General features: G+C 43.9%; 2 protein-coding genes across 5 annotated transcripts in view; one reads left to right on the forward strand and one right to left on the reverse strand.

The window, feature by feature from the left end:
- Window positions 1-4,455, forward strand: part of DMXL2 (Dmx like 2) — a 125,481-nt gene extending 121,026 nt beyond the window's left edge. For all 4 annotated transcript variants that reach the window (XM_060755281.2, XM_060755283.2, XM_060755282.2 and 1 more), the window contains one exon: window positions 1,506-4,455. In XM_060755281.2, coding sequence (XP_060611264.2) covers window positions 1,506-1,715 — 210 coding nt within the window. In that variant the 3' untranslated portion in view covers window positions 1,716-4,455. The remainder of the gene's footprint in view (window positions 1-1,505) is intronic.
- A 5,056-nt stretch (window positions 4,456-9,511) lies between these two features.
- GLDN (gliomedin) overlaps window positions 9,512-24,074 on the reverse strand; it is a 47,047-nt gene continuing 32,484 nt past the window's right edge. The window contains exons 7-10 of the mRNA XM_060755280.2: window positions 20,548-20,631; window positions 20,336-20,461; window positions 19,168-19,318; window positions 9,512-10,172 (exon numbers count right to left, since the gene is read on the reverse strand). Of these exons, the coding sequence (XP_060611263.2) occupies window positions 9,653-10,172; window positions 19,168-19,318; window positions 20,336-20,461; window positions 20,548-20,631 (881 nt within the window). The 3' untranslated portion in view covers window positions 9,512-9,652. The remainder of the gene's footprint in view (window positions 10,173-19,167; window positions 19,319-20,335; window positions 20,462-20,547; window positions 20,632-24,074) is intronic.

Raw genomic sequence — 24,074 nt, forward strand, 5'->3', positions numbered from 1 at the left:
TTTGATAGTTTTGATAGTAGATGGAGGTAAAAGTAAAAGTTTTCCCCTGATATTAAGTCTAGTCGTCTCTGACTCTGGGGGTTGGTGCTCATCTCCATTTCTTTCTTATTTAAAAAATAGATTTTTAAATACACCAGCTCTCCCAACACATTATCACAACTGAGGATGATCAAGAGTTTTCAAATGGCAGGAAATTATTAAAACTTTCAGGGATTTATAGTTCACCTAGAGGCCCTGCTCACGATCCCACCTGCGTCACAAGCGCGATTGGTGGGGACGAGGGACAGGGCCTTCTCCGTGGTGGCCCCCTGACTCTGGAACTCTCTCCCCAAGGACATCAGACAAGCCCCAACGTTGGCAGTCTTTAGGAAGAGTTTAAAGACGTGGTTGTTCCAGCGTGCCTTCCCAGAATAGGAAACTCCAAGCATCATGTCCCAAATGCACTTTATTAGAGATTTAAGATTGTCTGCACACCGCACCTATCTCCAAAAACCTATCCATTTCACCTGTCATGTCCAGAATTTTTAAAAATTTTAATCATTACATTTGGCCCGGCCTGAGTGGTGTTATTGTCTAATGTTTACTGCTAGTCTTTTAATGTTTATTGTTTTGTTTTATGAGTTTATGAGTTTATTTATTGTTGTATTTGTTATGCTGTTGTATTGTCGAAGGCTTTCATGGCTGGAATCACTAGGTTCTTGTGGGTTTTTTCGGGCTATAGGTCCATGTTCTAGAGGCATTTTTCCTGACGTTTCGCCTGCATCTATGGCAAACATCCTCAGAGGTAGTGAGGTCTGTTGGAATTAGGACAATGGGTTTATATATCTGGAATGGCTGGGGTGGGGCAAAGAGCTCTTCTCTGCTGAAGCTAGGCGTGAATGTTTCAGCTGACCACCTTCATTAGCATTTGAAGGCCTGGCTGAGCCTGGGAAAATCTTTTGTTGAGAGGTGTTGAGAAGTGTAAACAACCAGGCACATCTTAACACCTCTCAACAAAGGATTCCCCCAGGCTCAGCCAGGCCTTCAAATGCTAATGAAGGTGGTCAGTTGAAACATTCACACCTAGCTCTAGCAGAGAAGAGCTCTTTGCCCCACCCCAGCCATTCCACAGATATATAAACCAATTGTCCTAATTCCAACAGACCTCACTACCTCTGAGGATGCTTGCCATAGATGCAGGCGAAACGTCAGGAGAAATACCTCTAGAACATGGCCCTATAGCCCGAAAAAACCCACAAGAACCTTGTTATGCTGTTGTTTTATTGATGTGTTGGGGCCTCGGCCTCTTCTAAGCCTCACCGAGTCCTTTGGGAGATGTTAGCGGGGTATAAATAAAGTATTATTATTATTATTATTATTATTATTAGGAAGAGCTGCATTCGGATAGGGTAAAATTGGGGTCCGCCACTGAGCTGTGGCTCCTTCTTCAGAGCGGGCATGATAGGATGACTCTGGACCCAGGTTCTACTAACAAAGCTGCTTATTTGCCCTTGTTTTTGATCTAGGTGTGGAGACTGACCGGCTATGGCTTAATCCATTCATTTAAGCATGAGCACGCCAAGCAGTCCATCTTCCGAAACCTGAGCACCGGAGTCATGCAGATCGAAATGGGGCAAGGCAATCGCCTCTTCTCCTGTGGAGCGGATGGCACGCTGAAGATGCGGGTGTTACCCAATGCTTTCAATATCCCTTCGAGCCTTTGTGACATTCTGTAGGCTTTGCTGCTGCCGCCGCTGCTCCGTTGTGACAAGGTTTACGTTCCGAGAGAACTGTTAGGTGCTGTAGGAAGCATTTCAGAAGGAACGCTATCATACTTTGCTATCTGAGTAGTTTATTATGGCACTTTAATGCTACAGTTGAGTCACAGAAAGACCAATGTTTTGATCTTTTTACAAACAACACACACACACACATATTTGTATTGTTTCGAGCACTGCATCTATGGATTCATGGGGATGGAAATGCATGTTGCGATCCAGCAGCGCACTAGCTGGGCCTATGCTCTCTGACCCACGAACCTTGTTTACTGAAGTAAGCGGAAATCTGCTTACATTCCTGCAGTTGCAGCAAATTACCTAAAATAAGTGGGTTTTTTTGATGTAGGTTTGGAATATTCTTCCAAATCCACGCCACTGATTTGAAGCATGTCTTGCATTATTTTTTCCCTCTGTTTTCAACATAATTCTCTATAATGAAGGATATTCCAAGTGAGTGTGGTTTTACGTTGTTTATTATAATTATTATTATTATTAATTATTGTTGCTATTATTTTGGGTCATACCACTACGACTTTGTGATAACCACCCAATCAGTGGACCAGTGTGCAATGAGGAATGTACTGTGGGCTAAGTGTGAATATTAATTTAATGCTGGGATCCTTTTCCCCCCTCCTCCCCGGTTAGTATTAATGCACAGTCGGCGCTTAAGTTGCACAGAAGCACATTTCTCAGAGCCTTGTGGGATTTTCCTGAAACTGCATACTGTTTGCGCTTTATGTTTTGTTTGGGCAGCAGACACAGACATTGTGAAATGCATGGGGCCGCCATTGAAAACGAGAGCCTAGTGTCTATTCCTTCCCTTTTCGATAATATATAACTTTAATCCTTTCCTTGGTGCATTTCGTCGCCTCTTTCTTCATACCGTTGACTGGGGAGGGCTAGGAATGAAGGCATTTAATGACATTGGAATAAGTACTTACTTACTGAGGTGATCCCTCGTTGTCTCAGTAGGATAGTCTTCCAAGATCAGTGTACTGGCAGTGGGTCCGTAGGTGACTATGGAGCCCTATTCTTGACCTGCACGTTCTCCCGCAGTGAGGGCATTAGTTTCCAGGTGGAAGGCGGTCCCGGTCGAGGTTGACTTGACGCGCCTTCCTCTTGGCACGTTTCTCTCTTTTGCCCTCCATTCGTGCCTCTTCAAATTCTATAGCACTGCTGGTCACAGCTGACCTCCAGCTGGAGCACTCAAGGGCCAGGGCTTCCCAGTTCTCAGTGTCTATGCCAGAGTTTTTAAGGCTGGCTTTGAGCTCATCTTTGAATCTCTTTTCCTGCCCACCAATATTCTGTTTTCCGTTCTTGAGTTCTGAGTAGAGCAGCTGCTTTGGGAGATGGTGGTCGGGCATCCCGACCACGTGGCCGGTTACAGCTGAGTTAATGGTTGAGGACCATCACTTCAGTGCTGGTGGTCTTTGCTTCTTCCAGCACGCTGATATTTGTCTGCTTGTTTTCCCAAGAGATTTGCAGGATTTTCCGGAGGCAGCGCTGATGGAATCGTTCCAGGAGTTGCGTGTGACATCTGTAGACAGTCCATGTTTTGCAGGCATATAGCAGGGTTGGGAGGACAATAGCTTTATTGGTCTTTGCTTCTTCCAGCATGCTGAATTAAATTGCATGAGACATTACGGAAGGAAAGAAGGAATCCAGTCAGAAGGACTTCCGTGTTCTCCAGTTGCTCCATGTCTTTTGTAACATCAATTCCATAATTTAAATTCCCACTCTTTTTTTTACTCCTGCTTTTGAATTAGGAATCCACCATTTGTAGTGAACACAAACCATCCTTTGAAAACTTTTGGCCACCCAGTGGTGCAGCAGGTTAAACTGCTGAACTTGCTAACCAAAAGGTTGGCAGTTCGAATCTGGGTAGTGGCGTGAGCTCTCGCTGCTAGCCCCAGCTCCTGCCAACCTAGCAGTTCGAAAACATGCACATGTGAGTAGATCAATAGGTACCACTTCTTGGGAAAGTTAACAGCACTTCATGCAGTCATGCCAGCCACATGACCTTGGAGGTGTCTATGGACAATGCCGGCTCTTCGGCTTAGAAATTGAGCTGAGCACCAACCCCTAGAGTCGGAGACGACTAAACATGATGTCAAGGGAAACCTTTACCTTTTTCTTTTTTTGGAGGACTTTTAAATTTCTATTTTATTTTGAGAGAGAAATAATTTTGAAAAGCACTGCAGTCACTAAAGCTATAGAAGAAGCTACCGGTAGACCCATACAAATGCCACATTTCAGATGAATGTCAGGCTTACATGTGGCCAGCTAGTAAATAGTTGACAAAACTGGTAATCTAAACTGTTTTCGCAGCATATTGTATAAACTATGCAGAGGTCAGTATTGTTTGCTTGTAATATACCAGCTATCGTCCGTCATCTTTAGATGTATTTTTTCTCTGTTGTAAACAGGAAGACAGGCTCTCACTATGATAACGGAGCAGATGTCTGTGTATTTAAATGTTAAACAAATTGTATTTTTTTTTCTCCTTCATCGGGAACCTTGATGTCTGTGTTGTATTGTAAAAGGGGGGGAACGGGGGCGAAATGCTGAGATAAAACTGCACCTTTGTCTAAAGGCAATTTTTAATTGCAAGCTGTGAAGTATGTATATGAAGAGAAAGCAAATGTCATTTGTTGGTTTTACCTTTGTAACTTAAATAAATTCCTTTTATTTCACGGAACACCCTTGAGTCTCTAGTTTTGAAAGTATTAACAGGAGGTTGTTGTAGATTTTTCGGGCTGTATGGCCATGTGCTAGGAGCATTCTCTCCTGACGTTTCACCTGCATCTGTGGCAAGCATCCTCAGAAGTTGTGAGGTTTGCTGGAAAATTGGGTTTATATATCTCTGGAATGTCCAGGGTGGGAGAAAGAACTCTTGTCTGTTGGAGCTAGGTGTGAATGTTTCAATTGGCCACCTTGATTAGCATTTGATGGCCTGACAGTTTTTAGTTGTGACTTGTTACTGCCTGGGGGGATCCTTAGTTGAGAAGTGATTAGCTGTCCCTGATTGTCTGGATTTCCCCCGTGTTTGAGTGTTGTTCTTTATTGATTGTTATAATTTTAGAGTTTTTTAGTACTGGTAGCCAGATTTTGTTCATTTTCATGGTTTTCTCCTTTCTGTTGAAATTGTCCACATGTTTATGGATTTAGAATCATAGAATCATAGAGTTGGAAGAGACCTCATGGGCCATCCAGTCCAACCCCATTCTGCCAAGAAGCAGGAATATTGCATTCAAAGCACCCCTGACAGATGGCCATCCAGCCTCTGTTTAAAAGCCTCCAAAGAAGGAGCCTCCACCACACTCCGGGGCAGAGAGTTCCACTGCTGAACAGCTCTCACAGTCAGGAAGTTTCAGTGTAACCTGACATGGTGGTTGTTGGAGTGGTTCAACCTTTCTGTGTTCTCAAATACTATGCTGTGTCCAGGTTGGTTCATCAGGTGACTTCTCTGGTTGAGTTAGTCTGCAGTGCCTTTCATGTTCCTTGATTCGTGTTTGGGCAATGCTGCACTTGGTGGTCCCTATGTAGACTCCACACAGGAAACAATCAGGAAATCAAGACAGGAAACAATCAGGTGACCTGGTCACCTCTCAACAAGGGAATTTCCTAGGCAGTAACAAGCCGCACAAGGACTGTGGCACAGCTGGCTGGGAGTCAGCTGCATTAAGATCACTACTGGCCAAAAGGTCATGAGTTCAAAGCCAGCCCGGGTTGGAGTGAGCTTCCGACCATTTTGTGTAGCTTGCTGTCAACCTTTGCCCAGCTTGTCTCCTGCATATGTCATCAGTTGGAGACCCTTTCCCCCAGCAACAACTGCTGCTCTGAGCCAAAGTGAAGACAGGAGAGGCCAGGGGACAGTTCCACCTTGTCTCCTGCGCTATGCTAATATATAATGTAAAATAATATATTATATATACATATACTATTTATAATATTATGATGTAATACAGTATAATAATACTAATAATAATATATTATAATTATATATTTATATTACATGTAATATTACTAATAATATTATAATATAATTATATAGTACAATATATTTATTTATTTATTTATTTATTTATTTATTTATGACATTTATATGCCGCCCTTTTCACCCCGAAGGGGACTCAGAGCGGCTTACAAGGTATATATACATACAATATATTATTAACATAGTACAATATCAGTTTTAAATATTGCTATATTGCTCTATATCAATTATTCTGTAATATTATTAGTAATATTACATGTAATATAAATATATAATTATAATATCATATTATTAGTAGCATTATATTGCATTACATTACAATATTATAAATATTATATGTATATACAATATATTATATATTACATTATAACATATTATTAGAATAGCACAGGAGACAAGGTGGAACTGTCCCCTGGCCCCCCTTTCTTCATATATATAGTGATATATAGCCCTGATATTGTACTGTGCTAATGATATAATGTATTGTGTGTGTGTGTGTGTGTATCTTGTAAGTCGCTTTGAGTCCCTTACGAGGTGAGAAGAGCAGCATATAAATGTTGCAAATAAATAAATGAATGTGCAGCCCGAAAGACAGTTGCATCTGTCAAGTAGGAAATTTTGGTACTGCTTATGCAGGGAGGCTAATTTATGACACCATAAAAATCTCCAGCAAGCACGCAAAGAATTAGGAAGTACTTCATCAATGTCACAAATGAACGGTGAAGCGACAGCTCCCCTGGTGGCCAGAATACCTTCATGAAAAACCTGGAATGTTAAATAGCTTCTCTTTGTCTGTCTATATATGTTGTGTGTCTATGGCACTGAATGTTTGCCATGTATATGTACATTGTAATCCACCCTGAGTCCCCTGTGAGGTGAGAACAGCGGAATATAAATCCTGCAAATAAATAAATAAATAAATAACTGTCAGGCCATCAAATGCTAATCAAGGTGGACAATTGAAACATTTGCACCGAACTCCAACAGACAAGAGTTCTTTCTCCCACTCTGGACCTTCTACAGATATATAAACCCAATTTTCCAACAAACCTCATAACCTCTGAGGATGCTTGCCACAGATGCTGGTGCAATGTCAGGAGAGAATGCTTCTAGAACATGGCCATATGACCCGAAAAACCTCCAACAACCCAGTGATTCCAGCCATGAAAGCCTTCAACAATGCATAGTAGTAGGAGTCTTTGCCCAAAGCTGTTACGTTGCAACCCTTTCTTTCTGGTATTGTAATTCACTGCACTGATTGTCAGATATAAGATGATAGCATCTCAGAAATTTAGAGTTTTTTAAAAATGAAGCATATGTGAAATTGACAGATGTATTCCTCTCGGCTCAGGACTTTGAGCATCGGGCTTTGAAAAGGTTGCCTTTGCATTCCTGTCTGATTGAAGCACCTCTTTTTGTGTCCTGTTCTTTTAACACATTTGCATCAAATAGGCACCTAAAAATGGCACCTGGCAAGTGCAAACGGGGAAGAATTTTGTTTTGGTTCACATTTGAAGAATAGACTTGTGCCTGAATCACTGTTAACGAAAAGATTTGTAGTTTTTGGAGAGCCATTTTCGTTTGATTTCCAAAAACAGAAAGAGGAAGAGAGAGACTAAAAGATCAGCGAAACGTATTAAGAGAGACAATATTTTCAGAAAGAGTTAAGTCCACAAAATACCTGAGGCAGGGGGATCTGTGGCATCTTTTTCTCTCCCCAACAGAAGAAGCCTCCTCCATTTTTTCTTGGAAAGTTACCTCTTCCTCTAGAGAGAGCCCTGGGAACTCGATTTTCCAGTAGCACTAGCATAGGGTGGCCATTGAAAATTCCTCTGGGATCATGATGGGAGTTGAAGTTTTTCTCTCTGTGTGTCTCTAAGCCCGTAAAAAGAGACACACAGAGAGATTGGAAAGTTACCCAAAAGGTAACAAATCTACTGATTTTTTTAGAATTATTTTCTATTTATTTATTTATTTGACTTGTATACCGCTACTCCCAATTTGGCTTGGAGTGGTTTACAGCAGTAGATTAAAACAATACAATTAACTTTAAAATACAATAAAAACGAGAACAGACATAGTCCCGAGTTATTCACCCATCAAAAGCTTGTCGGAAGAGAAAGGCAGGCTTTCTCAACCTGGGGTCGGGACCCCTGTGGGGGTCACGAAGGTGTATCAGAGGGGTCACCAAAGACCATTAGAAACACAATATTTTCTGTTGGTCATGGGGGTTCTGTGTGGGAAGTTTGGCCCAGTTCTATCGTTGGTGGGGTTCAGAATGCTCTTTGATTGTAGGTGAACTATAAATCCCAGCAACTCCAACTCCAACATGTCAAGGTCTATTTTCCCCCAAACTCCACCAGTGTTCACACTTGGGCATATTGAGTATCCGTGCCAAGTTTGGTCCAGATCCATCATTGTTTGAGTCCACAGTGCTCTCTGAATGTAGGTGAACTACAACTCCAAAACTCAAGGTCAATGCTCACCAAACCCTTCCAATATTTTCTATTAGTCATGGGAGTTGTGTATGCCAAGTTTGGTTCCATTTCATCGTTGATAGAGTTCAGAATGCTCTGATTGTGGGTGGACTATGAATCCCAGCAACTACAACTCCCAAAATCAATTTGCCTGAACCCCACCAGTATTCAAATCTGGTTGTATTGAGTATTTGTGCCAAATTTGGTCCAGTGAATGAAAATGCATCCTGCATGTCAGATATTTACATTATGATTCATAACAGTAGCAAAAACACAGTTGTGAAGTAGCAACAAAAAATAATTTTATGGTTACCCCCAACCACAACATGAGGAACTGTATTAAGGGGTCGCAGCATTAGGAAGGTTGAGAAACACTGTTTTACAGGCTTTCCGAAAAGCAAGTAGGTCTCGAATGATTCGGGTTTCAACTGGCAAGGCATTCCATAAATAAGGGGCCACAATCGAGAAGGCTCTGCCTAGTCGAGGACAAATGATAAGTCCGGATGTTGGGGACTTCAAGCAAATTTTGGTCTTCGGACTGAAGTAATCTCTGGGGTTGGTAGGGGGATAAGCGGGCCCTCAGGTACGCCGGCCCCAGACCATATAAGGCCTTAAAGGTTAGTACCAGCACCTTGAAAGTGATCCAGTACTCAATTGGTAGCCAGTGCAACTGTTGGAGAATTGGGGTGATACGACACCTCGCGGGGCCCCCGGCGAGAAGATGAGCCACCGCATTTTACACCAGCTTCAGTTTCCGGATCACTGACAAAGGAAGGCCAATATAGAGGGCGTTACAGTAGTCAAGCCTCGAGATGACCATCGCCTGGATCACCGTAACCAGGTCGTTCCTAGATAGGAAGGGAGCCAGTCGCCTAGCCTGACGTAGGTGGAAAAACGCAGATCTGCTCACAGCAGAGACCTGGGCCTCCATTGTGAGCATTGGGTCCAATAAGACACCAAGACTTTTTACAGAAGATGACGGACGTAGTGTCTTGCCATCCAGGGTAGGCAGCTGGATTTAACCATAACATTTGGGAATTGTAATCACTGGTTGTGTCCATGCTCTGATTGGCTGAAAATGAAAACAACCAGTGACTACAATTCCCAAATGTTATGGTTAAAACTTAAAATAATTCTAAAAAATCAGTAGATTTGTTACTTTTTGGGTAACTTTCCAGTAAAAACTGAAGAGTCAGACGAAAATGGACCTGAAAAATGCATGCCTTTTGGCCCGAATGCACATGGCTATTGAAGGAGTTACCCAAATTCACAAAGCAGACTTTCAGAATGAGAGGGTTTTTAATCAAATACAGGAGAAAGCAAACAATGATTGATGTCAACAACAACAAAAAAAACCCTGCTGTTTTTATGAAGGCCAAAAATAATCATCTTAATATATAAAATTTCATCTCGAAATGAGTTCAGCGGATAAAATGGATGGGGTACTGCATTAGGAAGCCATGCTCCCAGGTGTAGAGTTGCTTATCGACCTGATTGTAGGAGAGCATGGCTAGTACAGGCACAAACGTCGTGTCGTTCTTCTTGAGAGCGGATACTTTGAGTGGAAAACCCGCATCGGAGAGGGACAGTTTCAGCTCAAAGCTTGTGTCCAGCTGCTTCTCTCGCAAGAGGTCAAAAGCAAATGCCACGTGGATCTGGTTCTTGTCGGTGATGTACAACACTCCGCAGGCAACAAAGGCGCTCCCCGCTTTGGACTGTGGGTAAGTTGTATTGATGTGCCGCAGCACTGAAAATGCTTCTGGGTCGACGTGCGCAACCACAATATGCTCGTCAGGCCTTGATAGATACATCACCCAGAGCCCGTTTTCATCGGCAGCGATGCTGAAGTAGGACTTGGACGTGTTAAAAAGGTACATGCGCTCATAGTACCAGGCGTTCTCGATGGAGAGAGTTTTGGCCAAACCTGTTGCCAAGTCATATCTGCAATAGATTTTTTTAAAAGTTAAAAACTGTAGAATTCAGGCATATATATTTATATGATTATTATTATTATTATTATTCATTCTCTTAACGCTGAAATGAATGAAAGACCGTGGTTTTCAAAGAGTCATAGCATATTCAAGATCATTTAGTAGGGATGGGCAACTGTAAGGGAACCAGGGGCCAATTGCTACTCTCCAAACCACTCTTCAGTATTTTAGTCACATTACTCCGAACATGTTCCAGCTTGTCCATATCATTCTTGAATTATGGAACTGGACACAGTATTTTAAGCAAGATGTATCCAAAGCAGAAGAGAGTGGTCCTATTAAGTCCTTCAACCTAGAACAGTGGTTCCCAACCTTTTTTTTTTTTTACCAGGAACCACTCTCCAACATTAGTACAAAAAGGGTTACGAATCAGTTTTTGGTCAACTTTAGATTCTGTTTGGGGTGCTGAAAATTGCATTGAATAGATCACATAGAGCTCTAGTTTCTGATGCAACAACATCCATACACCCATCAGTGAGCAAACAGTAATTAAAAAATATCCCATCACATTGTCCAAAATTAGTATACATGGTTTCAAGTAATACCCCTATCCAAGGTTAGTTTATTTTGTAAACCTTGTTGCCACTGCGAGGAATTTTGCCACGATGAGGGTCACCCTGTGGCACTTGTCCTCTAAAAGATATCTAACAATCCTCTGTGGGGGATGGTTGGTCATGTGGGACAAAATCGGATATAAACGTCATTTCTAGAAATGTTGGATTGCACTGGGCCCAGGCAAGAATCCTGTGGCACCCTATCCGTCCCTTTTCTCAAGGATGAAGAGAAATTATATATGCAGATGACACCACTTTGATGGCCAAAAGCGAGGAGCTGAGTAGTCTTCTAATCAAGGTGAAAGAAGAAAGTGAAAAAGCTGGGTTGCAGCTAAACAAAAAAACCAGGATTATGGCAACAAGAATTATTGATAACTGGCAAATAGAGGGAGAAAACGTGATTGATAACTGGCAAATAGAGGGAGAAAACTTGGAGGCTGTAACAATCCTCTGTGGGGGATGGCTGGTCATGTGGGACAAAATCGGATATAAAAGTCATTTCTAGAAATGTTGGATTGCACTGGGCCCAGGCAAGAACCCTGTGGCACCCTATCTGTCCCTTTTCTCCAGGATAAAGAAGAGAAAATATATATGCAGATGACACCACTTTGATGGCCAGAAGCGAGGAGGAGCTGAAGAGTCTTCTAATCAAGGTGAAAGAAGAAAGTGCAAAAGCTGGGTTGCAGCTAAACATAAAAAAACCAGGATTATGGCAACAAGAATGATTGATAACTGGCAAATAGAGGGAGAAAACGTGGAGGCCGTGACAGACTTTGTATTTCTAGGTGAAAAGATTACTGGAGACGCAGACTGCAGCCAGGAAATCAGAAGATCTTTCCTTCTTGAGAGGAGAGCAAAGACCAATCTTGAGAAAAGAGAAGAGTAGAGACATCATACTGGCAACGAAGATCTGCATAGTTAAAGCAATGGTATTCGTCATAGTCAGCTACGGATGTGAGAGCTGGACCACAAGGAAGGCTGAGTGAAGGAAGAGAGATGCTTCTGGACTGAGAGTGCCTTGGACCACCAGAAGATCCAACCAAATCCAATATTGGACCACCAGAAGATCCAATCCAAATCCAATATTGGACCACCAGAAGATCCAACCAAATCCAATATTGGACCACCAGAAGATCCAATCCAAATCCAACCAAATCCAATATTTGGATTTGAGAGCTGGACCACAAGGAAGGCTGAGCGAAGGAAGAGAGATGCTTCTGAACTAAGAGTGCCTTGGACCACCAGAAGATCCAACCAAATCCAATATTTCAAGAAATAAAGCTTGGCTGCTCATTGGAGGGAAGGATAGTAGAGGCCAAGATGAAGTACTTTGGTCACATCATGAGAAGAAAGGAAAGCTTAGAGAAGACAATGATGCTGGGGGAAATGGAAGGAAAAAGGAAGAGGGGCCGACCGAGGGCAAGATGGATGGATGGCATCCTTGAAGTGACTGGATTGACCTTGAAGGAGCTGGGGGTGGTGACGGCTGACAGGGAGCTCTGGCGTGGGCTGGTCCATGAGGTCACGAAGAGTCGGAAATGAGTGAACAAGTGAACAACAACAACAAAAAAGAGCCATTGATGAGCACCTTTTGGGTTTAGTCAATCATCCAATTACAAAATGAATGCAGGATACAATATATAGAAATATATTCTAAGAAACAAACATAAGAGTAATATAATTAAGGGCAAGTGTTGGGGTGAGATTATCTTGGTATGGTTTCCAGTGCCGGAGTTAAATAATCAAAACTAGGACTAAAATCATGCATTGTTTCCAAGCAAGGAAATTCAGCCATCACCCGACCTTGCCTTCGCAGAACTGCCTGAATGTTTAGTCTCCAAAGTACTGTTAACCTGTTTGAGTGTTTAAATTGCCGTTATTCCTAGAATTTTTTTTGAATGAATACTAATGAGAAAAGCTCAGGGATTAGTGTGTCATGGAACACAGTTTAACGAGTGCTCTGCTGCCAAGAAAGACCTTGTGAATTTCATAGGGTCTTCTTATGTCCACTCGTAAATACCTGGAAGTTCAGAAAAGTTGGGTTTCAAACTAGTAGGGCTTTGTAGACTACTACTAACACCTTGAGTTGGGTTTGGCAACTCACTTTGGCTTCTTCCATTCTGTAAGCTAGAGGAAACACCTCATTTTTCCCATCTAGCACAGAGTTCCTTAACCTGGTGGTTGGGACCCCAGGAGGGGATTGCAAGGGGGGTGTCAGCGGGGCCGCCAAAGACCATTAGAAAGCACAGTATTTTCTATTGGTTATGGGATTTCTGTGTGGGAAGTTTGGCCCCATTCTATTGTTGGGGGGCGGGGGGGGGGAGTTCAGAATGCTCTTTGATTGTAGATGAACTATAAATCCCAGCAACTACAACTCCCAATTGTCAAGGTCTATTTTCTCCGAATGCCACCAGTGTTCACATTTGGGCATATTGAGTATGTGTGCCAAGTTTGGTCTAGATCCATTATTGTTTGAGACCACAGTGCTCTCTGGATGTAGGTGAACTACAACTTCAAAACTCAAGGTCAGTGCCCACCAAACCCTTCCAGTATTTTCTGTTGGTCATAGGAGTCCTGTGTGCCACGTTTGGTTCAATTCTACTGTTGGTGGAGTTGGAATGCTCTTTGACTGTAGGTGAACTAGAAATCCCAGCAACTACAACTCCCAAATGTCAAGGTCTATTTTCCCTGAATACCACCAGTGTTCACATTTGGGCATATTGAGTACGTGTGCCAAGTTTGGTCCAGATCCATTATTGTTTGAGTCCACGGTGCTCTCTGGATGTAGGTGAACTACAGCTTCAGAACTCAATGCTAATGCCCACTAAATCCTTCCAGCATTTTCTCTTGGTCAGGGGAGTCCTGCGTGCCACGTTTGGTTCAATTCTACTGTTGGTGGAGTTCGGAATGCTCTTTGATTGTAGATTATCTATAAATCCCAGCAACCTCAATTCCCAAATGAGAAAATTTGGGAGACCCTCTCACACTGGAAATTGCAATAAAAAGAACCAATGCTTTAAAGTTCATAGAATCATAGAATCATAGAATCAAAGAGTTGGAAGAGACCTCATGGGCCATCCAGTCCAACCCCCTGCCAAGAAGCAGGAATATTGCATTCAAATCACCCCTGACAGATGGCCATCCAGCCTCTGCTTAAAAGCTTCCAAAGAAGGAGCCTCCACCACACTCCGGGGCAGAGAGTTCCACTGCTGAACGGCTCTCACAGTCAGGAAGTTCTTCCTAATGTTCAGATGGAATCTCCTCTCTTGTAGTTTGAAGCCATTGTTCCGCGTCCTAGTCTCCAAGGAAGCAGAAAACAAGCTTGCTCCCTCCTCCCTGTGGCTTCCTCTCACATATTTATACATGGCTATCATATCTCCTCTCAGCCTTCTCTTCTTCAGGCTAAACATGCCCAGTTCCCTAAGCCGTTCCTCATAGGGCTTGTTCTCCAGACCCTTGATCATTTTAGTCGCCCTCCTCAGGACACATTCCAGCTTGTCAATATCTCTCTTGAATTGTGGTGCCCAGAATTGGACACAATATTCCAGATGTGGTCTAACCAAAGCAGAATAGAGGGGTAGCATTACTTCCTTAGATCTAGACACTATGCTCCTATTGATGCAGGCCAAAATCCCACTGGCTTTTTTTGCCGCCACATCACATTGTTGGCTCATGTTTAACTTGTTGTCCACGAGGACTCCAAGATCTTTTTCACACGTACTGCTCTCGAGCCAGGCGTCCCCCATTCTGTATCCTTGCATTTCATTTTTTCTGCCAAAGTGGAGTATCTTGCATTTGTCACTGTTGAACTTCATTTTGTTAGTTTTGGCCCATCTCTCTAATCTGTCAAGATCCCTTTGAATCCTGCTCCTGTCCTCTGGACTATTGGCTATCCCTCCTAAGTTATTGAAAAGTTATTCATGACAAACCAAGCCAGTTCGAATGTGCCAACCTGAGTTAATTCGACTCTGTAAATGCACCCCTGGAGAGCCCTGATTCCACTGCTTCTTAGAATCATAGAATCAAAGAGTTGGAAGAGGCCTCATGGGCCATCCAGTCCAACCCCCTGTCAAGAAGAAGGAATATTGCATTTAAATCACCCCTGACAGATGGCCATCCAGCCTCTGTTTGAAAGCTTCCAAAGAAGGAGCCTCCACCACCCTCCGGGGCAGAGAGTTCCACTGCTGAATGGCTCTTACAGTCAGGAAGTTCTTCCTCATGTTCAGGTGGAATCTCCTTTCTTGTAGTTTGAAGCCATTGTTCCGTGTCCTAGTCTCCAGGGAAGCAGAAAACAAGCTTGGCAGGGGGTTGGACTGGATGGCCCATGAGGTCTCTTCCAACTCTTTGATTCTATGATTCTATGATACCCAGAAGGATACCAGAAGGACAACCAGAGACATCTAGGTAGATCTTGGGGGAAAAAAGTGAAGTCTAGGCAACAGCTCCCAGAATCATCCAACCAGCATGGGAATAATAAGTGTTACAACCCAGAAAAGGAAAAACTCTTAAACTCTTATTATCTTTTCTGCCAAGGATCTTTAGGAATGGCTGCAAGGAAATGAGTTCTAACCCCAGGGACCTCCGTCATTCCATTTCTGGCGGAGTAGACCAAGGAGAGCCTTGCACCTGCTTTTAAAGGCGGATGTTATTGTTGGCTCACAGATCAAGAGCGAAGTGGGGAAGCAAGGAAGCCACAGAAGTCGGGCCGGATTTGGCTTCACTGAACCACCCCGAGCAAGTGAAGGCTCTGATCTCACCCACTCCCACTCCGACACCCATACAATGCAATCTAACAACACGGAAACTGGGCTTTGAATCAAGGAATTGTGGAACGGCAGCATGTTAAGAAAATGAGCAGCAAAAGTAAGATTTTTCTGCCAGCAAAGAAGAGAAAAGGAAGGGGTGTGTGCGGAATGGGGCAAGACAGAGGTCCTCCTGGTCAGTCGAAAGGCTGAACAGGGCGTAGGGTTACAGCTTGTGTTGGATGGGGATACACTCCCCCTGAAGACACAGGTTCGCAGCTTGGGAGTGATCCTGGACTCATCGCTGAGCCCGGAACACCAGGTTTCGGCGGTGGCCAGGGAAGCTTTTGCACAGTTAAAACTCGTGCACCAGCTGCACCCGTACCTTGGGAAGTCTGATCTGGCCACAGTGGTCCATGCTCTGGTTACATCCCAAATAGATTACTGCAGTGTTTCTCAACCTGGGGGTCAGGACCCCTGAGGGGGTCGCAAGGGGGTGTTAGAGGGGTCGCCAAAGACTATCTGAAAACAGTATTTTCTGTTGGTCATGGGGGTTCTGTGTGGGAAGTTTGGTCCAATTCTATCGTTGGTGGGGTTCAGAATGCGCTCTGGTTGTAGGTGAACTATAAATCCCGGCAACTACAACTCCCAAATGTCAAGGTCTACTTCCCCCAAACTCCACCAGTGTTCACATTTGGGCATATGGAGGATTCGTGCCAAGTTATGTCCAGATCCATCATTGTTTGAGTCCACAGTGCTCTCTAGTTGTGGGTGAACTACAACTCCCAATCATATGTATTTACTGTATTATTATAAGTGTCTTATTTTAACTTTCTACGTGGAGTGTGATCAGGTTTTGTCAGGCCTTGTTGCTCTGTTTCTTATTGTGATATGGCCTAAGGGCTAATCAATAAAATTACTACTACTACAACTCCCAAACTCAAGGTCAATGCCCACCAAACCCTTCCAGTATTTTCTATTGGTCATGGGAGTTCTGTGTGCCATGTTTAGTTCAATCCCATCATTGGTAGAGTTCAGAATGCTCTTTGATTGTAGGTGAACGATAAATCCCAGCAACTACAACTCCCAAATGACAAAATCATTTCCCGCCCCCGTCCCCCAACCCTACTAGTATTAAAATTTGGGTGTATTGGGTATTTGTGTCAAATTTGGCCCAGTGAATGAAAATACATCCTGCATATCAGATATTTACAAAATTGCTGTAATGAAGTAGCAATGGAAATAACTTTATGCTTGGGGGGTCACCACACCATAAGGATCTGTGTTAAGGGGTCACGGCATTCAGAAGGTTGAGAAACACTGGATTACTGCAACGCGCTCTACATGGGGCTGCCTTTGAAGACAGTTCGGAAACTTCAGCTAGTTCAACGAGAGGCAGCCAGATTACTAACTGGGGTGGCATATAGGGAGCATACCACCCCCCTGCTATACCAGTTCCACTGGCTGCTGGTCCATCTCCAAGCCCAATTCAAAGTGCTGGTCTTGACCTATAAAGCTCTATACGGTTCTGGCCCAGCTTACTTTTCCGAACACATCTGCCCCTATGTCCCACCTCGTAATCTAAGATCATCCGGGGAGGCCCTGCTCTCACTCCTGTCAACAGCACAGATGTGCCTGGCGGGGACAAGAGACAGGGTCTTCTCGGTGGTGGCCCCCTGCCTATGGAACACACTCCCAAATGAGGTAAGATTTGCTCCCTCCCTCCTGGTTTTTAGAAAAAAATCGTGGTTTTGGGACCAGACCTTTGGACAGTAGAAGAAAACGTATGCAGCATTTCAGGAAGACAATGACTATGATGGCGATTTGACGAACGAGACTGTTTTATTGTTTTAATGATTGTTTTATTGCTCATGGATGTATTTTTTAATTTGATTTAAGTCTAATTGTAGTGTATAATTGTAATTGTTTGTACTGGCATTGAATTTTGCCATTACTTATGTGTAAACCACTTTGAGTCCCCCTCGGGGTGAGAAAAGCGGTATAAATATTATAAATAAATAAACAACAGAATTATTTTCCTCCTTTTCTTTCCCAAATTGTTCTGGATTTTGGCTTCGTAAGCTTGCATTTCTCTTGCTCAGAGTACAGCAAACAGATGGATCTTGCATGATTAGTCATGATTTTGACAATGTTACCACTATCGTAATCCCATCTATTTTAACCTATTTTGCCAGGTATCCGCTGAATGGCAGAAGGAAGTCCATTCCACCTTTCTGCCAGGTTCGAGGGCATTAGCCCAGCCGGAGACTTAGCACAGCTGGCAACTCTAAGATCTATCAACCGAAAGGTTGCAAGTTCGAAGCCCCGGGTCGGCGTGAGCAGCTGACCATCAGCCCTGCTCACTGTTGACCTAAGCAGTTCGAAAACAGCTTTAGCTGTAATTAAAGAAATTAGATACTGCTAAAAGCAGGGAAGGTGTTTTACAATGCCATAAAGAAAAAGAAGATCAGAAAATGCTGGAATAAGGAAGTCCTGATGGCTCTTCGTCATAGAGGATGGAGCGACAGTATCCCCTGTGGACTCGAGCCCAACCATCCATGGCTTCGAAACAACACACCTCTTTCTGTTCTGTCTGTCTGTGTACTGTCTATACAAACGGCACTGAACATTTGCCGTGTGTGTGTATTGTGATCTGCCCTGAGTCTCCTTCGGGGTGAGAAGGGCGGAGTATATATATAGTGTTGTTGTTGTTGTTGTTGTTGTTGTTGTCGTTGTTGTTGTTATTAACTATACTTAAGTATATTTAACTAAGTAGCTGATATAAAGAGCACCCAATGGTTGGGTTAAACCGCTGAGCTGCTAAACTTGCTGACCGAAAGGTCGGTGGTTCAAATCTGGAGAGTGGGGTGAGCTCCTGCTGTTAGCCCCAGCTTCTGCAAACCTTGAACCTAGCAGTTTGAAAACATGCAAATGTGAGTAGATCAATAGGTATCGCTTTAGCGGGAAGGTAATGGCACTCCTTGCAGTCATGCTGGTCACATGACCTTGGAGGTGTCTACGGACAACGCCTGCTCTTTGGCTTAGAAATGGAGACGAGCACCACCCCTAAGAGTCAGACTTGACTAGACTTAATGTCAAGGGGACACCTTCAGCCCAGCAAAAGTTAGTTAGCTATACTTAAATATATTTAACTAAGTAGCTGATATAAGAAGCGGCGGGTTAAGCCGCTGAGCTGCTAAACTTGCTGACCGAAAGGTCGGTGGTTCAAATCCAGGGAGCGGGGTGAGCTCCCGCTGTTAGCCCCAGCTTCTGCAAACCTTGAACCTAGCAGTGGTTCATGTGAATAGATCAATAGGTACCATATTTATCGGGAAGGTAATGATGCTCCATGCAGTCATGCCGATCACATGACCTTGGAGATGTCTATGCACAACGCCAGCTCTTCGGCTTAGAAATGGAGATGAACATCACCCCTCAGAGTCAGACTTGACTAGACTTAATGTCAAGGGGAAGCCTTTGCCTTTAAGGCACTGCTATATATTCAATGGAGATAGATAGATAGATAGATAGATAGATAGATAGATAGATAGATAGACAGACAGACAGACAGACAGACAGACAGACAGACAGACAGATGATATGTCAATGCTAAATTAGCCACAATCTCCACTCCGACTTCTCTACTTACTTCACAATGATGTTGCGTCCCACACGTTGATAGTACAGAGCATTGTCATAGACAGCATGGCCGCATCCATAGTACGACCATGGGAGCTCAGTGATGTTGTAGCTGTTGTTCCTCAATGCATCCAGGTCTTGGTATTCTTTTATGATATGGCCTGTTCAGAAAGCAAGAGAAATAGTTGGAATAGTCCAGACTTTTTTGGCTCATCCAGCTAAACCTTCCTTAAAGCAGTTGGAACACTGCGAGTTCTGAAAGGACCTGGCTATGAAAATTCAATCTTGTGCCCACTTTGACCAGGGACCACTTTGACCAGGGGCCATTTGACCAGGGACCACTTTGACCAGAAACCACTTTGACCATGGGCCACTTTGACCAGGGATCACTTTCACTAGGGGCCATTTGACCAGGGACCACTTTCACCAGAAACCACTTTGACCAGGAACCACTTTGACCATGGGCCACTTTGACCAGGGACCACTTGCCCATGGACCACTTTGACCAGGGGCACTTGACCAGGGACCACTTTGACCAGGGGCCACTTTGACCAGGGGCCACTTTGACCATGGGCCACTTTGACCAGGGGACACTTGACCAGGGACCACTTTGACCAGGGGACACTTTGACCAGGGGCCACTTTGACCATGGGCCACTTTGACCAGGGGACACTTGACCAGGGACCACTTTGACCAGGGACCACTTTGACCATGGGCCACTTTGACCAGGGGCCACTTTGACCAGGGACCACTTTGAACAAGGACCACTTTGACCAGGGACCACTCTCCAACATTAGTGCCAAAGGGTTACGAATCTGTTTTTGGTCAACTTTAGATTTGGTTTGGTTATTTGGGGGTGCTGATTCAGAAAATTGCATTGGACAGACCACATCAGCTCTAGTTTCTGATACAGAACATATGCCATCCTTTAGTCGCCATCTGCTCATCCACAGAAAACCATATTTCATAACCCTTGACACTATAAGAGGATTTTTGTGAGACAAGTTGCTCTAGTTGCAGTAGTAATGGTGAGGCCACAGACCATCTTTTAGTTCTTGCGGACCACTGGTGGTCCATGGACCACAGGCTAGGGACCACTGGTCTAGCTGCCAAATTGTGGTCAAGATCAGACAATTTGTTTTGTAGCTGTGTGCGGTTTATGGGGCTACAAAACCTACCTGTAAAATGCTCAGCAATCCAAATTGTTTCATCACTTCTGTTGGCAAGATCCATCATCCACGCTCCATAGCTTTGCTTCAACTGTATAATCTCATTTGGGCTCCCAATGGATTTGATGATGCACTCTGGCAAGGAGAAACAAAGTCAACGCAACCAAGCCATTCCCCGAACTACACAAGCAATCAGCTAGAACAATCTCAAAACCGATTACCTGGCTTTCTGTGCTGGTAAAGGTGTGCCCTTTCTTTGGGTTTCCCCATCAGAGTGTCATCGTTTGGGATAGCACATGTCTCCCCTGAAAGAAGAGAGAAAAAGAGGAGAAATTGAAAGGCAATCTTATTTTTGTATTGTCAAAGGCTTTCGTGGCTGGAATCACTGGGTTGTTGTAGGTTTTTCGGCTATATGGCCATGTTCTAGAAGCATTCTCTCCTGATGTTTTGCCTGCATCTATGGCAAGCATCTATGGCAAGCATCCTCATCACCTCTGAGGATGCTTGCCATAGATGCAGGCAAAACATCAGGGGAGAATGCTTCTAGAACATGGCCATGTAGCTCGAAAAACCTACAACAACCCAATCTTTTTTTTTTAATGTAACTTTGATCATCTTTGCCCTTGTAAGCATTTCTGACACACACAACTGTCTAAAATATTTTCACTCTTCCTAGTTTCTGGCACACAGAGTCTGTATGTCCTTTTCATTCCTGCATAGGCAGACATATCCTCTGCATACCTGAATTCTGCATTGCTTTTTGGTGATCCGTTCTTTCCAGCTCCCCCCACCACACCCCATGGTCCAATCTGGAGTTGGCACCATGGGGCACACACAAAGCAAGTTTCCATAAGGAGGAAGATCGGGCAAAACCCACTTTTTGAGTTATGTTACTTGGAAATTAGAGGACTGTCGTATTTTATGTGTGTTATACATATGGGGAGTGGGGAGCCCCCAGTGGCGCAGTGGGTTAAACTGCTGATCTGATTCAACTTGCTGACTGAAAGATCAAAGAGCATTCTGAACTCCACCAATGATGGAATTGAACCAAACTAGGCACACGGGACTCCCATGCCTGATAGAAAACACTACAAGGTTTTGGTGGGCATTAACCTTGAGTTTTGGAGTTGTAGTTCACCTACATCCAAAGAGCATTGTAGACTCCAACAATGATAGATCTGGACCAAACTTGGCACGAATCCTCAATATGCCCAAATATGGACACAGATGGAGTTTGGGGGAAATAGACCTTGACATTGGGGAGTTGTAGTTACTGGGATTTATAGTTCACCTACAATCAAGGAGCATCCTGAATCCCACCAACGACAGAATCAGGGCAAACTTCCCACACAGAACCCCCATGACTAAGGCCATCCAGTCCAGCTCCCTTCACCAGGGCAAGAAAACGTAATCAAAGCCCTCCTGATAAAGAACCATTCAGCCATAGATATGGATAGATATATATTATTCACACAGATTATATATATATATATATATATATATATATATATATATATATATATATATGTATGTATCATAGATTTGAAAAGGACCCCTAAAGAAGGACAATTCTAGGTTGTGTGTTCCAGAGTAGGCAAACCAGACACTCTCCACATCAACACTGACAAAGAAACAACAAGAAATAGTGTTTACCCACAAGCGTAAAGAAATTCCATATATTAGAAACCAACACTGTCTCATTACTTTATTTTCCAGATCACAGACTGGGCCACAGCAACGCCTGGCAGGGGACGGCTAGTAAATAAATAAATCTACTTAACTGAGTAGTTGATCCTAGAATCTTAGGCAATGTTTCTAGTCTCAATCCCTCACACACAGATGCACACATTTTCTGTAGTTCACGTTCTGGGAGTGCCAATTGTACCCTTAGATGGCATTTTATCTCTGTGTGGAGCAGTCAAGGACCACATTGGCATTTCCAGTATAGGCAGGACCAGGCTGTGTGTTTAGGAATAACTTTTAACAGAAAGGAACAAAAAGTCTAAGGCCAATGATGTTTTCTGCCAGCATTTACTCAAGGCCTGGAGAGCACTGTGAGATTGCCATCTGTCTGAAAATCATAAGTATGTGCAGCACTGAGATAAGGTTTACTATTTCAGGGTGAAGGAGCAGATTCATTTACACAGCAACGCAATAGGTGTTGTTTGATAGGTGTCAGCCAAAACAGCTTCCTTCATCAGCTCTGTGGGGTAAATCCCTACACCAGCATTTCTCAGCCTGGGAGTTAGGATCCTTAAAGGGGGTCATGTGGAGGTGTCAGAGAGGTTACCAAAGACCATCAGAAAAAAACAGTATTTTGACCAGGGACCACTTGACCAGGGACCAATTTTACCAGGGACCACTTTACCAGGAACCACTTTTGACCAGGGACCACTTGACCAAGGACCACTTTGACCAGGGACCACTTGACCAGGGACCACTTTGACCAGTGATCACTTGACCAGGGACCAGTTTGATCATGGATAACTTGACCAGGATCCTTAAAGAGGTCATGAGGAGGTGTCAGAGAGGTTACCAAAGACCATCAGAAAAAACAGTATTTTGACCAGGGACCACTTTGACCAGGGACCACTTGACCAGGGACCACTTTGACCAGTGATCACTTGACCAGGGACCACTTTGATCATGGATAACTTGACCAGGGACCAATTTCACTAGGGACCACTTAACCAGGGTACATTTGACCAGGGACTATTTGACCAGGGAACATTTTGACCAAGGATCACTTGACCGGGCAACAATTTTGCCAGGAACCACCTGACTGGGGACCACTTGACCAAGGACCACTTTGACCAGGGGACACTTGACCAGGGACCATTTGACCATGGATCATTTGACAAGGGATCACTTAGACCAGGAACTACTTGACAAGGGACAACTTTGACCAGGGACCACTTGACCAGGGACCACTTTGACCAGGGATCATTTGTCCAGGGATCAATTTTACCAGGCACCACTTGACCAGGGACCAATTTTACTAGGGACTACTTCACCAGGGACGACTTGATCATCACCACTTTGACCAGGGGCCACTTGACTACAGACCACTCTCCAACATTAGTACCAAAAGGATTGGGAATCAATTTTTGGTCAACTTTAGATTCAGTTTGATTATTTGGGGTGCTGATTCAGAAAATTGCATTGGTAGACCACATCAACTCTAGATTCTGACCCAGTAGTCACCATCTGCTCACCCACAGAAAATCTAGAGCTGATGTGGTCTATCCAATGCAATTTTCTGAATCAGCTCCCCAAATAACTCCAAGAACAGGCCTAAAAGACACCAAGGCGCCCCTGCTTCCAGGTGCCACATGGAACAGCTCCACTCAAGGAGGGAGAAGAAGGAGAGGCAGCAGTCAGGAGACTTGTTGTCATGCCTTTTGTGGGTAGTCAGTCTCTCCCCTCTCAACACCCTCATTGCCTCAGCACTGCAAGGTGGTTTTGCAAGACCAGTCACTCTTGTTGCAACGGTGTAGTAACGGTGAGGCTGCGGACCACATTTTTGTTCTTGGGGTCCACTGGTGGTCCATGGACCACAGGTTGGGAACCACTGTTCCAGGCAGGGTGCAAGGCAGGACTCTTTCTGGTCCTACATAGTGATGCTAGGGAGTGAACTTGGGACTCTCCACTGGATGATAAGAAATAAGATGGATGTAGATACCAGCATGCATTTGAGCCTCCCACACAAGCCAAGGCTTACCTTGCAAACGGCTGCTCGCATCCATTT

This window comes from Anolis sagrei, chromosome 9 (assembly GCF_037176765.1).
Source record: "Anolis sagrei isolate rAnoSag1 chromosome 9, rAnoSag1.mat, whole genome shotgun sequence".
NCBI classification, from domain to species: Eukaryota; Metazoa; Chordata; class Lepidosauria; order Squamata; family Dactyloidae; genus Anolis; species Anolis sagrei.